Below are 13,310 nucleotides of genomic sequence, written 5' to 3'. Positions count from 1 at the left end.
CTTGAAGTCCTTTCCAACTCGGTATTCTATCCTGTGGTTTTACATTTGGGTTGTTTTTTTTTTTTGTTGTTGTTGTTGTTGTTTTTTTTTTCACTTCAAAGTTACAGCTAGGACTTTGAAGTACTACTTTCAGTAGTTATACCACTCTGAAAAATTCTGCTACTCCCCATTTTTGTTCCAGTAGAGTAATAGAGATGTCTTGCACTCTGAAGCTGTGGTGTCTGTCAAGCTCTTGCTAGATTACTAAGACTTATGCCTGTTACCACCTTGTAAGACAAGATTCTTTTGTTGTCACTTTATAGTACCTAGCTCAGTGTTACCATCCTATTTGCATTCAGTGCTTTTTAAACAGCAGAGGTATCTTATTTCTCACCAAACTTCCTGCCCTGAAATGCTGAACACTGGTTCCTAGAACATACTGTTAGCAAATCCATTTTTCTGGAATAAGCAATTAACTTACAAGCACAAGAATTATGCTGAGTCAGGGGAGGTATATGTGGGACATTAAGAAGAATTTCTTCACAGAAAGGGTGAATAGACACAAATGAGCTGCCCAGAATGTGGTGGGGTCACAGTCCCTATCACACCTGGAGGTATTAAAATTAAGACTGGATATGGCACTTAGCACCATAGTCTGGTTGACACAGTGGTGTTTGATCATAGGCTGGACTTGATAACTTCAGAGGTCTTTTCTGACCTAAATGATTCTCTGAACACAACTCAAATACAACCAAACTGACTTTCTGAACAAAGTTTATTTACACAGAAAATGTTAATCATCAGGGCTCCTAGCTTGATTTCCTTCTCCTGCTGAGCCTCTATTCAAACCACTGGAAGCAGCCAGTAAGCTCAGCCCTGGCCATAGCAACTTCCATCACCCTCCAGACCTCCTGCCACAGCTTCCCTTCCCTAGGGTACCCTAGACGGCGGTGCCTCGGGGCCGCGCGTCCTGCCGGTATCCCTTGACCAGCTGGTTCAGCAGCGTCTTGTCGGAGTCGCGGCGCGGGCGGACGAGCGGCGGGAGCGGGCTCCCCTTCAGCTCGATCACCGCCATCTTAGCGCGGTCCAGCCCGTCCCGGTTGGGGATCTGCAGCAGGCGCGTGTAGCTGCCGGGGTGCGGCTGGAAGCGGGGCGCCAGCACCTTGAACAGCTTGTGGATGAGGTCCTTCTCCTGCGGGGCGGCACGCTCAGCTCGGGTTCCGCGGCGGGCCGGGACGGATGTGGGGCTGGGGGGTACTTACGGTCAGCCAGAAATCCGCCATACGCATGGCACGCTCGTCCTTGTCCCCCCGCTTGGCGTAGTCGATGAGCTGCGGGGAGGAAGGAGGAGGCGAGTGAGGAGAGAGGCGGCGGGTGAGGAAGGAGGCGGTGGGTCAGGGTGCCTCGGCCGCCCGCCGCCCCCTGGCCCGGCCCGGCCCGGCGTGGTGCCGCCGCTCACCCGCTCGGCGTAGCCGCGCATCTCATCCGCCCGCGCCCAGGGCGTCTCGATGCGCTCATAGCGCACTAGCGCTGTCACCAGGTTCCGCAGTAGGTCCAGGCGCGACCGCGGGCTGAGCCCGAGCCGCCGGTACACGCGGCCGTGCGAGATGGCGGCCGCCACCGACAGCCGCATCTCGCCGATCGACCGACGGCCCGGCCGCCGCCGCCTCCCGGCAGCCCCCGGGCGCCGCGCAGCACGCCGGGAGCTGTAGTCACAGCCACAGTCCCGCAGTCCCGGAACGGGTCAGGTTGCTTAGGCACCACGGCGGGACACCTGGTCCCACCTCCCTGCTTGAACAGGGTCGTCCTGAAGCACACGGCAGAGCAACTCGTTCATGCACTTCTTGAGTATCTCGGATAAGGGAGACTCCGGAGCCTCTCCGAGAAATCCGTTCCAGATTTCGTCACTCGAACAAGTCAAGAAGTAGTTCCTCCTGTTCAAGTGGAACTTCCTCTACACCAGTTTCGGCCCGTTGTCGCGTGTCCTACTGCTCGGCTCCACTGAGCAGAGCCTTGTCCTTCCCCTGACTCCTCCCTGCAGACACTGACAGACATTGATGGGGTCCTCTCTCAGTCTCCTCTGGAGGCTGAACACGACCACCTCGCGCAGCCTTTTCTCCTAAGAGACACTCCAGCCCATTAATTACTTTTGCCACCCTTCACTGGATCTGCTCCAGGAGCTCCACGTCTCTCTCGCGCTCAGGAGCCCAGAACTGGACACAGCGCTCCGTGCTGAGTAAAGGGACACGATCACCTCTCTCGCCCTGGTGGCACTGCTCTTCCTCACGGAGTTCAGCCCGCAGCCGCGTACTGGGACGTCTTACCGGGACAAGGAGCCGGGGCAGACCCGGCGGAGCGGGGAGATGCTTGCGGACGTGAAGGAGCCGCGCCGCGGCGATCCAGTGTCCCGGCGGTCCTCTGTTAGTTCTTTTTAAAACTATCGGATGTAATTTAATTAAACAAGCAGGTATAAAAATGTCCGACTTTAATACACTGCTGTGTAACTGGTTAAAAGTAAAAGGATCATGTCATACGACTACCATTTTGCTTTCCCCAAATGCACACATCAAGTAACTTGAGATCCTGCTTTCCATTAATTTTTGACAGTTCTGTTCTGTTACTCTCATACAGTCACAGAACAATACTACTAGCGGGATCCTCAGTACAACTGGGAACTCCTTTGTCTGCCTTTTTATTCCTAGATCTGCTAACCATGGATTTTTGTCTTTAACACTTTGCATTCACTATCTACTTTCTAAAACCGAAGGCAGTTGTTACTATGACTATTCCAACTTTTTCTCATTTTGTCTTTCTTTTTATTTTTTTTTTTTTTTTTTACTCCCATGATTTACTATGACTTATAGATACTTTTCATTTTAGTTTGTATACACATTTACCCGCATATCGGGGATCTTGGATCCTGGCGGTGGAGTGGGATCCTGTCAGGGATGACAGCCCGTCCGGCGTGGTGCCAGCTCGGCGTCTGCCCTTGAGGCACTGCGCAGGCAGCACGGGCTCTGCAGCGACGATGGGCTCCTCGCTGACCTCAGCTGTCGGACACAGCCCGCAGGATGTTCTTGGGGCTGCGGGGAGGGGCTCGACTGGATGCGTGCGAGGGCCAGGCAAGGCCTGATGGAGCCTATGTGTTCTTCCCCCTTTTCCCCATTACTGGTGGTGGGATGCCAGAGGCTCCGGACCCCCGTACTGCATTCCCGGGCTGTGCAGAAGCTGTGCACACCCGGAAGCATGGTGTGGGGCTACTGGATCCAGCCTCGTGTAGCCCTGATGTGGCACAGGAACCACCACCCATCCGCAGAGGAGAGGCGGCTGTGTGCTTTATTCCCACAAAGACTTGTGACTTGAAACCCACCCCAGCTTGCAAAAGCTCATGTCCCAGAGTCAAAGAACTATGACAGTATTGTTCAGCTCCAAGACAAGTGCTAGAAGGCAGCATAAGGAGAGTTCCTGCCATCTGTTTCTTCCAGCCAACATTACTGTGTTTCAGAGAAAGGTCAATGTGCAATAAATACAGCTACCAACAGTGTAAGAAAAAATATCTTTGTTATTATGAATACATCATAAAATCACAGTCATCTTATACACATTTTAGTATTTTATATATAAATAAAGTGAACAGTATAGCTATTGGAATTTGTAAAAGGAACAAACATACGGATTTTTTAAAATGTAAAATTAACAGAGAATTGGACCCCATCCCCGCCTTTTGTTGCTGCTCTGGGACTTGGTACATTAACTCTGAAATACTTCTAGGCAGAAGGCTATGCAAGCTGTGATGCTAACAGTAACTCCAGGCATGGCCCTAATTCTATTTACAACTCTCCTTTTCCTAATTTAGCCTGACTATATAGGAATTCTTGTGTGTCAGAACTATAGCTTTGCAAGAAAGACCAAATCTTTATGTACTTGGCACAGTGTTGAAAAAAAAACATTTTTCAAGATTCATTATTTTGTTAAACCCATTAACAATCAGAATTTTCTTATCACTAAACACTCTTGCAAATGTTCCCTTTAAATATATTTCTAATATTAATAACAGATTCTTTATTATCCTTCTTCTTATAATGTGATATCTTAACATCAAAATAATATTTCTTTCTAATAAAATTATACATACCATTTATATGAAACAAAGTTGTCATGTGCATGAGCCTGGTAATGAGACTAGCCATGAGTGTAGAAGTTTCTTTTTGGAGCGACAGAGTAATAAATAATTTGCAAGGTAGTGACTTCTCTGGCTACAAGTAACAAAAGTGAAGATTGGAAATGATTCCTCTGCTCTGGCTTGAATGAAACATTTGGTATGCTGAAGAAAATGACACTTTTCTGAATCTTTATGTGCTTACCCCAAAATCTGAAGGAAATATTGCTGATACAATGTTTTATGAGTTACCACACAGGTAATCAGAAATGAGAAAGTTCCATGCAAAAATCTCAGCTGAATGCAGATTGAAGGCTGACCCTTCTCAGCCAGCTGTGCTCAGAGGGGCTCTTCCTGCTGCAGGAATTCCTATGTCATGTCGGGTGATGTTTGCATAGTGTTCCCTCCTTGCTGCTGGGACTCAAACAGTTTTGAGGCAGGAAATCTGGGCAGAGGAGGGTAACAACAAGGGCAAACCCAAGGAACACATTCTGTCACCTTTCTTTTTTTAAGTACTGTGAAAGCCAATGATGCTAGTTCCAGAAAGGGAAGTCATTGAGGTTTCCATTCAGAAAGGCATGTAAGCATGTGCTATATTTATATTCATGAATCTGTAGGACAACTTGCTGTACTTACAGCAAAATATGTATTTTATCTGCTTTTCTGGTCCAGTTTCAGAATAGCTCTTTCCTGGGCACTTTTACAGCAGGGCAGTTGTCCACTCTCCCTGAATTTGATGGTCAGACTGTGGGAACTTCTCATTTGGTTTGTGCCTCTATTCTGAAAAGCAGAATTTAGAACTAAAACAAGTGCCTTTTTTAGAATACACCACCTTGTGGGCAGTGGGCAATAGTATTTAGTTTGTATATAGGAAGTGACTCATCTAACAAAAGTTAGATCATGCAGATGGTCAAAAACCTGCAGCTACTAACTCTCTAGTGGGAACCGGCCTGATCCAGCAGGGTGCAGTGGTAAACATATGCAAGGGTTCCATAATTTGCTAGATTTAAAAATACAACATTTGACATTTAACAAACTTAATTAAAATCGCATATCCATAAATGACATAATTTATACTTGGTTGCCTGCTTGAAATTAAGAAAATAAATGCCTCAGTTCATGCTATCTTTGAGGTTTTTTTCCCAGCCTGCTGCATATAAGACCATCCCTCTTTTGGACACAGGTACCTTCCTCAAGTCTCCCTTATTATGTGATTCACAAGATTACTTGGATCTGCAGCTGCTGGCAGAGCTCCTCCCAGACAGAGGAGAAGCCCAAGGACCACAGGGTTAGAGTACTATAGTTTTTTTTCAGCTATCCCCAATGACTTTTAGGCATTGCTTTGTAAATACTGATACAGATATAATGTGAAAAGAAATGCAGAACACTCATGTTCTTTAAAGCTAATGCCCTGTGTTGTGGCTTAGTGGCAGCAAGAAGTTGGGAAACAACTTCAGGAATGAACACATCCTCTTAAAACAATACAAAGAAGTTATGGAATAGTCTAGATAGCCAGCTGTTTATGCAGCATGACCTGTACTGATGCTGTCAGGATTACACCAACTATCTTTTGGTTCAGAGAATGTGGAATGGAATGCAAACCTTTATGTGTTATCTGAAAAAGCCCTTCTTATATTTTTACCTCTATTTATTCTACTAGAACATGCAAGCCCTGAAAAACATGGCAAAGTAACAACTTTCTCTTTGCACTTGTGACGTGGACACTACCGAACACTAAACATACTGTAAAAGTAGCAGCTACACAGACACAACATTGAAATTTTGAGCTTAATATACTCCATTATATTCTAAGCATGGCAAAGTCCTCAGCAGCTGTAGTAATCCAAAAGAAATGGCAACATACATCATCCATGAGGTATGGTATAATTTGTGCATCCAATTTTCCAGTGTAAATAAAGGGCACTCCCTTTTATCCTCATGCACAAGTACAGGATCCCATGTGCAGTACCTCACCTTAGCCGTCCTTGTACCAGCTGAAATATTTTGTCATGTACACTCCTGCACCTACTCACACTCCTCATACACCCGGCCAAACACACTGCCACTCTGTGTTCCAGTTTGGTGAAAGCCATTTAGGTTGGTCTCATGCAGCAGAGGAACAAAACAGGTGGAAGCTCTATGCAAACATGAGGCCTCTCTCTGCTCTTGATTTCACTCAGACTTCAGAATTTCACCAAGGAAGACATGCACCTGCAAGAGGTCAGAACCTGACTCTTTCTGCAAGGCTGGGATATATTTTGTTCTTGCCAATAATCCTGCTTGATTCACTTTTGATTTGGTTTCCTGCTTTAAACATCCCCTTTATCTTGATTATCTTTGTGTAATGTATCCAACACAAATCTGTTGAGAAAGCCAACTGGCCTTCACACTAAGCAGTAGGACAATGGTAAAGAAAAAGTAGTGTTTGTGTGTGTCCTAAAGTAGTTTAGGATGCACACATCTTTTGACTGTCTTTGAACAATACTCTAGCAATAAAAAGCCAAATAATTTCCTGATCAAGCAGCAGCACCCTTGTTTAACCCTTCAACTTTTTTTTTTTTTTGCCTTTTTCTGCCTTGATGAGGCATAATAGAGGACATGTCTCACTTACAGATGACCTCTGCTGTGAAACAGGGGTCCACTTCTCACACTCTCCTAAGCTTGGGGACAGTAGCTGGAGACTTGAGTTTAGTGGTATAATTTATTTGCATTAAGGACCAAGGTGTTCATTATCAACATCATTCAAGGATGATATTCAGCTAACCCTTTGTCCCTGGCAAAATGTGTACTGGGTCATTTGGACATAGAATGCAAATTAGACAGATGGAATGCTGTGGTCTGTGTTATTAGCTAGAGCATGCCTTAATCACACTATATGCTAAGAAGGTTTTTTTTATAGTCTAGGTACAATGCACAGTGCAGGCTTGGCGGTATGGAATTTCTGCAAGGAGGCTACTATGAACCAGGAAAGCTACAGTACAAGCAACATGGTTCAGGAAAAGCAGAAAGAAAAATGGGAAATTATATATATACACACACACACACACACATATATATATATATATATATGTATGTATGTATGTATGTATGTATGTATAACATTGTCAGTGCATATTTTTTTTATATTGAAAAATTCTAAAGAGGCTTTTTTTTTCAGTAGGAATAGCTAAGGGTGGTCTGCCTTCTGTATCCTGGTGCTCCTGGATGTTGCCCGTGGTTTGTAGTCTTCTCCAGATCCAAAATCTACTGTGTCGTGATAGTTTGTGAATTCCTGAGGTAATGGAAACTCTTCTGTTGATGAATGAGTCCTGTGTCCAAACACTTTCTCTTGCAGCTCAGCAATGTCGTTTCTGATGTCTGCCATCATCAGCAATAGGAAATCAAATGAACCCGGTGGGCCCTGCAGTCACAAGGCACTGCCATTAATAACAATCCACCTTGCTCTTACAGTTTTCGAAGTGGCTGATAGAATTACTCCTGCAGGGGTTGTTCAGTAAAATTCTGCTTTGTATCAATTTCCAAAAGCTAATGGTCTGTTTTTTAATCACCTTTGATCAGGAAACAATTTTTGAAAGAATCAAATGTTTTTGCAGACAGAGCTTACATTTATAAGATGCTCAGCCCTTTTGTCAGCTAACAATTCCTTTGCTTCATAAGAATGTCTTCAGACCTCATGGGAACAGAGGAGATTAAACTTGGTTTCTTGTCTTCTTGCTTATTAAACTGACATAAATTACATTCTTAGAATGATTGATCAACAAATTCTTTTAAGGCTGCTATTATTTGTCAAGTGTCTTTTCAATATGTAACCTCACTGCTGTCCATCACTTACTAGATATATTGGTAATTACAATGCAGAGACTATCTGATTTTAGAAAATCGTTATTTCTTTTTGGCTGACTTCACACTGTAAAATAAACTGCTAATACTGAGCACACTCTGCTGGGCACACTCTTAAAAATCAACTCCACCAATGAGAAAATAGAACCTGCCAATGAGAATAGAATCATAGAGTGGTTTGGGTTGGAAGGGACCTTAAAGACCATGTAGTCCCAGCACATCTGCCATGGGCAGGGACACTTTTCAATAGACCAGATTGCTCAGAGCCCCATCCTCCTTGGCCTTAAGCTCTTGCAGGGATGGGGCACCCACAGCTTCTCTTGGCAACCTGTGCCAGTGTCTCACCACCCTTACAATAAAGAATATCCTAATATCCTAATATCTAATATCTAATTTAAACCTGCCTTCTTTCAGTTTGAAGCCATTCCTTTGTCCTGTCACTACATGCCCTTGTGAATAGTGCCTCTCCATTTTCCTTGTGGATTCCCTTCAGGTATGCTATTGGGTTACCCTGAAGCCTTCCCTTTTCCAGGCTGAAAAATCCCAACTCTTTCAGCCTTTCCTCATAGCAGAGGTGCTCCAGCCCTCTAATCAACTTGGTGGCCTCCTCTGGACTTGCTCAAACAGGTCCATGTCCTTCCTGTGCTGGGTACCCCAGAGATTTTTTAAGCAAGTTTACCTGAAAACAGATTGTCAATATTCATTCCTTCTTCTGAGCTCAAAATGTCTAGTTTCCCAAATCTGAGAGACGTGAGGGCAGGATTTTAAAAGGTTCCAGGGAGCAAATTCACACTGGGAGCAGAGGTTGAACTGTACTAAGTAGCACCTTGCATAGTTCTGCCTTCTAATGGTGTCTAAGCACCACTGTAAGGCAGAGGTGCACCTACTGCCTTTGGTTGCACACCCAGCAAAGGAAGAGGTTTGTAAGCAAAAACATTTAGATGAAAACAGGTAATTACTTTGTTTCCAACAACATTTTCTGTGTATATAAATTATCTGTTATCTTGGCACAGGATTTTCTTTTCTTTTTCTTTGGCTGACTTGTGGTTAGTGGTCAGCATCACTCTGTGTGGAAATTCCTCCTGTGTGGAATACTTACAGGTATCCCCTTTGGTCCTGGTGCTCCTCGCTCCCCCTGTAATGAATACCACCTCAGTTAGTTTGCTGTGACTAAAGAAAACGAAAAAAGCTTGCTTCTGCAGCTTAACTTACTGTCCCCAGATCAAGAACCATCAGCTGATGCTTGTTTGGAAAAAGAAAAGGAAGTGAAGGAGGAATGCAAGGAAATTGCTGCTGATTCTAGTGGGAGCAGAGTGGGGCATTTCTGATATTTCTCTTGGACAGTAACAAATGAATCAATGAACAGGAAGAATTCACAATGAATAAAAAGGGCTAAAGCATCAATGTTTCTTCATGGAAAAGCCAAAAGAGCTTCAGAGAAAGAAAAGAATTCTGTGTGGCATAGAGCCTAGCAGACTATTTGCAAGACTTTAGGAATGGCAAACACAAAATAACAGAAAGATGACATGAAGCAGTGGGACAGCAGGATGCTTTCATCTTAACAAAGGAAATGAGGTAGTAAAAGGGTGTGTCCACAAGTGTGTAGAGTCTCTGTAGCAAGCCTGCACTTCACATGTGCATGTGCCCATTTTATGGAAATTAGTACCTCTCCTCACCTTGCTACCATCTCTCCCTGGGGCACCAGGTGGGCCCTGCAAGAGAAAAGAAAGTATTCACAAGGGCGTGAGAAGTTGTGGAGTAAGGACAATTGTGCAGTGCACAGCAGGAATACTGACCACAGGGCCCCGCCTGCCCTGCTTAATGTGCGATATGTCTGGAGATGGGCCCATTGGTCCCATTGATCCACGAGGGCCTGGCTGTCCAGGAGGTCCAGGTAATCCAGGAGCTCCTTGACTCCCTTTAGGTCCTGGAGCCCCTGAAATCAAAAGCAAAAGTTACCTGCCAGAGAAAGCCTTTATGACACTTCATCAGTGTAAGAAGTGGGGAATGACTTTTTTTAAAAGACCCAGTGGGCTGGTTACTTTAACACACCCAAATCCACAACAACACAACCAATTTATCTACATCTGCACATCAGCAGCCATCTGAGACAACATTAACCCTTGTCACAGTAGCTACAAGAGATGAAGACCAAACAATTATATCTTGTGTATAACAAGAATTCGAATCTGCCAGGTGCTTAGGGACACAGACTGGGAATGACGAAAAAAGGACAAATGCCTCATTTTCACACAAAGAAGAACAAATCACATTTAGGAGCATCTCATAAAAAGAGAGCCTCAGAAAACTCATGGGAATTTTGGGTCATGGGCATCTACATGACTGACACAAGCAAGCCTTTTCCAGTGGGGGGCTGCACCTCTTTTTTTGCCAGTGCAATAGCCAATGTTAGGAGGCTCTGTTCTTCCATTTTGCTTTATATAATTTTCAGCTTCTGCTGGTTCAGCAGAGCATGTTACTTTTTAGGAAGCACTCAGGCAACAAAACATATGTTTAACTCAAAAGAAACAGTAGGAAATATAAACCAGAAAATCAGAAAATCAGGCACCTGAAACAACATTTGCAGACAAAAAAGACCATTAAAATGTCACTAGCTGAAACACTTCATGATTAGAGGGGGAAACACTTCCCTTCATACTGAGGGCACATGAAAAACATAGAGAATAAAAGACAGAGAGTAAAAAGCATTCAGCAGGACTGAATATGCACAGTTAGGATTTTCAAAAGGAGACAACTCAAGTTCAGTGACAACTCCCTGGGATTCTCCCTGGGCGGGGGCAGCAAAGGAGGTGAGCAAGGGTGGTTTTAAGGGTTTTTTTAGGGGTGGTTTTCAGATTTCTACAGTACCTCAGACAGCTCAGTCAAGGGGAAACCCAGTGGATGGGAGACCTGCAGGGTCAGGCCTACCTTGGAGGAATTGCAAAGCAACCCACTCTACCCTTCAGAGTCTGTTGCAGAACCTCTAAACATATTGTCCTTGCACTTCAGATGAACTGAAGACTGAAGATACCCATCCTCCAGGAAAATGAGATAATGACTCAGAAAACAAAGAAAGACTGCAAAAGGGGGTATAAATGGGAAGATGGGGTTCAGTTCAGGAGGGAGTAAATCAGTCCTCATAAAGAATATTTGCCAGTACTCCGTAAGAATCCTTATGAAATCCAGCACAATGCTTGGATTTATTGCTGACCCAAAATTAGTTCTGCATTCAACAGAATTTGCAAAATTTTGAGTATTGATGGCCACCAGATGTGAGGTGTCTGGATTAAGTTTGGGCTTTAGGATCTCTGTGTTTTTCACATTGTTTCAATCTATAACTTAGCAAAGAAGGTGTGAGTGCAGTTATACTTTTCTTTTCAGATTTCTTTCAATCTGGGATATAACATAAAAGCAGCAGATGAATGCTTGCAAATCAAGCAAGGAAAAATAAAAGAGTTGGCACAAACTCCTATGAGCTGAAAGCACATTTTTTCCTCTACTACTCACAGTGAGCTAAAGCAATAGGTATTCCTGAAATGAAATGGAGAGTGTTTTAAGACAGGGTTAAAATACAGGAAGTGACAACTGAAGCAGGTGAGATATCCCAGGGAGAGGGAGAAATTTAACACATACAGGACAAACGCAGCTTGCATGCCAAGAAACACATGGAGTTACAACGGATGATGTCAGACAGTTAGCAGAGCCTGACATAACACCCATAAAGTTTTTGTGTTTGGTTTTTTCTTTTTCTTTCTTTTTTTTTTTTAATTTAGTACAAATGCAAACATATCAATCAAAATATGAAATATATGAAATCATGTGATATTAAATGAAATATGAAATCATGCTGTCAGACTGAAGTTTATTTTTTTAGTCCTAAACATTCTTGCACAACAATCCTGCACATTTCCACCCCTCTGGTATTACCTGGAGGGCCTGGTTGGCCAGGCTGGCCTGGGGGGCCAGGGATATATACATTAGAAGCAAGCACTTTTTCACCAGTGATTTGCTTGCTAAGATCAGCAGCATTATTTGGCAGCAAAGCAACCTGCCAAGACAAAAAAAATAAAAATCTATGTAAGACCTTCATTTTTCAGCCAGAAAAATTACATTCTTATTTAAGCTTTCATTGAACAAACAGCAATTTAAATATTTCAGGCAAATATAATTATTTTATTAATATCCTTGATTGATATAATCAGAAAAACATTCTTATTCTGTGAGTCTGTTCACTTTTCAAGTCACTGTGGAAATACTGCAAGGCAATCCAACAGAGGACACAGGAAATTCAGGAGAGATACAGCAAAAAGTTCTGAAAAACTTGAGTCTCATTACTGCTTCTCAGGAAACCTGTTTTTCCCTATTTGAAATTTCCACTATTCATTTAATCCTTTCTCAGGGCAACATTTGCTCAAATATTTTAAGTCCTGAATTGCTGCACAAGCCACTAACTTTCCATAGGTTTTAATGAGAACCCTAAATCCTTTGTAAATCTGGCCCTAAAAGTAACCACACTGTTTAACCCATCAGATGTCTGGATCTGCTCTGCACAGAGACACAAAGATAAAGTAAGTGAGAATGCAAGCAGGATTGCACACTACAGTTTAAACAGTCATTATCCATTACCTGTTTAGTTATCCATGAAACATTCATCTATCCAGTTGAATATATTTAATATGTAACATATTTAGAAATATTCTGCAAATGTTTAATCTCTTAAGAGGCAGCTGAAGGATGCCTGGAGGAGCTAGGAGGCTTGTGTGCAGTAAGGAAAGAAGTTTATTAGCGGTAAGTGGCTGCATGTAGACTTAGGTAATTTGCACTGCCAAACTGAACTGGAAAACTATTTCAGCAATAGCACTGCAGACCTATCCCTGGGTGAGCTTTGTTGCTTTTTTGAATGAATTTGGCTTATTGGATAATTTGATGCTGAATTTTGCAACATTTGCCTGCGAGAGCTGCATTGAATTATATAGATGATGACTCCTGCTATTTGACAAAGCTTTTCATCAGCTATCTGGAATTCTCTGAGCTGGGCTGTTCTTAAGCCTCCTACCTGTTTCTGTAATTATTTGACTTACATTCTTCTGCCATTACTGGAAACCTAATGTTTGTAATGCAAAGGGAAAAAACACAGTGTTATGCACCTGCAGTACCTACTTGAACTGGGAAAATTTCCTTTGGCAAACAAGTTATTGCTTAAGGTTTACAACTTAAAGGCAGACTGTTCTGCTTTTAGTTTGGAGTTGAATGCACAGGACATTTCTGAAGAAAAAAAAAATGTCAGGAAAAAAAGTTGAAAATGCTGATATAATTCTTGGTGGCATTTCCG

The 13,310-nt window shown here is 43.3% G+C and overlaps 2 protein-coding genes across 2 annotated transcripts in view; both read right to left on the bottom strand.

Annotated features, from left to right (window-relative positions):
• Nucleotides 1–736: 736 nt before the first annotated feature.
• On the bottom strand, nt 737–1,666 carry MRPL17 (mitochondrial ribosomal protein L17). The gene is made up of 3 exons (XM_054002645.1): nt 1,439–1,666; nt 1,242–1,310; nt 737–1,171 (listed from the first exon to the last, which is right to left on the bottom strand). The coding sequence occupies exons 1-3, from the start codon at nt 1,610–1,612 to the stop codon at nt 920–922; spliced, it is 495 nt and encodes a 164-aa protein (XP_053858620.1). The 5' UTR covers nt 1,613–1,666; the 3' UTR covers nt 737–919.
• Nucleotides 1,667–7,246: 5,580 nt separating this feature from the next.
• CCBE1 (collagen and calcium binding EGF domains 1) overlaps nt 7,247–13,310 on the bottom strand; it is a 92,584-nt gene continuing 86,520 nt past the window's right edge. The window contains exons 7-11 of the mRNA XM_054002641.1: nt 11,906–12,026; nt 9,775–9,914; nt 9,655–9,690; nt 9,078–9,113; nt 7,247–7,538 (exon numbers count right to left, since the gene is read on the bottom strand). Coding sequence (XP_053858616.1) covers nt 7,305–7,538; nt 9,078–9,113; nt 9,655–9,690; nt 9,775–9,914; nt 11,906–12,026 — 567 coding nt within the window. The 3' untranslated portion in view covers nt 7,247–7,304. The remainder of the gene's footprint in view (nt 7,539–9,077; nt 9,114–9,654; nt 9,691–9,774; nt 9,915–11,905; nt 12,027–13,310) is intronic.

This window comes from Vidua macroura, chromosome Z (assembly GCF_024509145.1).
Source record: "Vidua macroura isolate BioBank_ID:100142 chromosome Z, ASM2450914v1, whole genome shotgun sequence".
NCBI lineage: Eukaryota > Metazoa > Chordata > Aves > Passeriformes > Viduidae > Vidua > Vidua macroura.
This window is presented reverse-complemented; position numbering and strand designations above follow the sequence as displayed.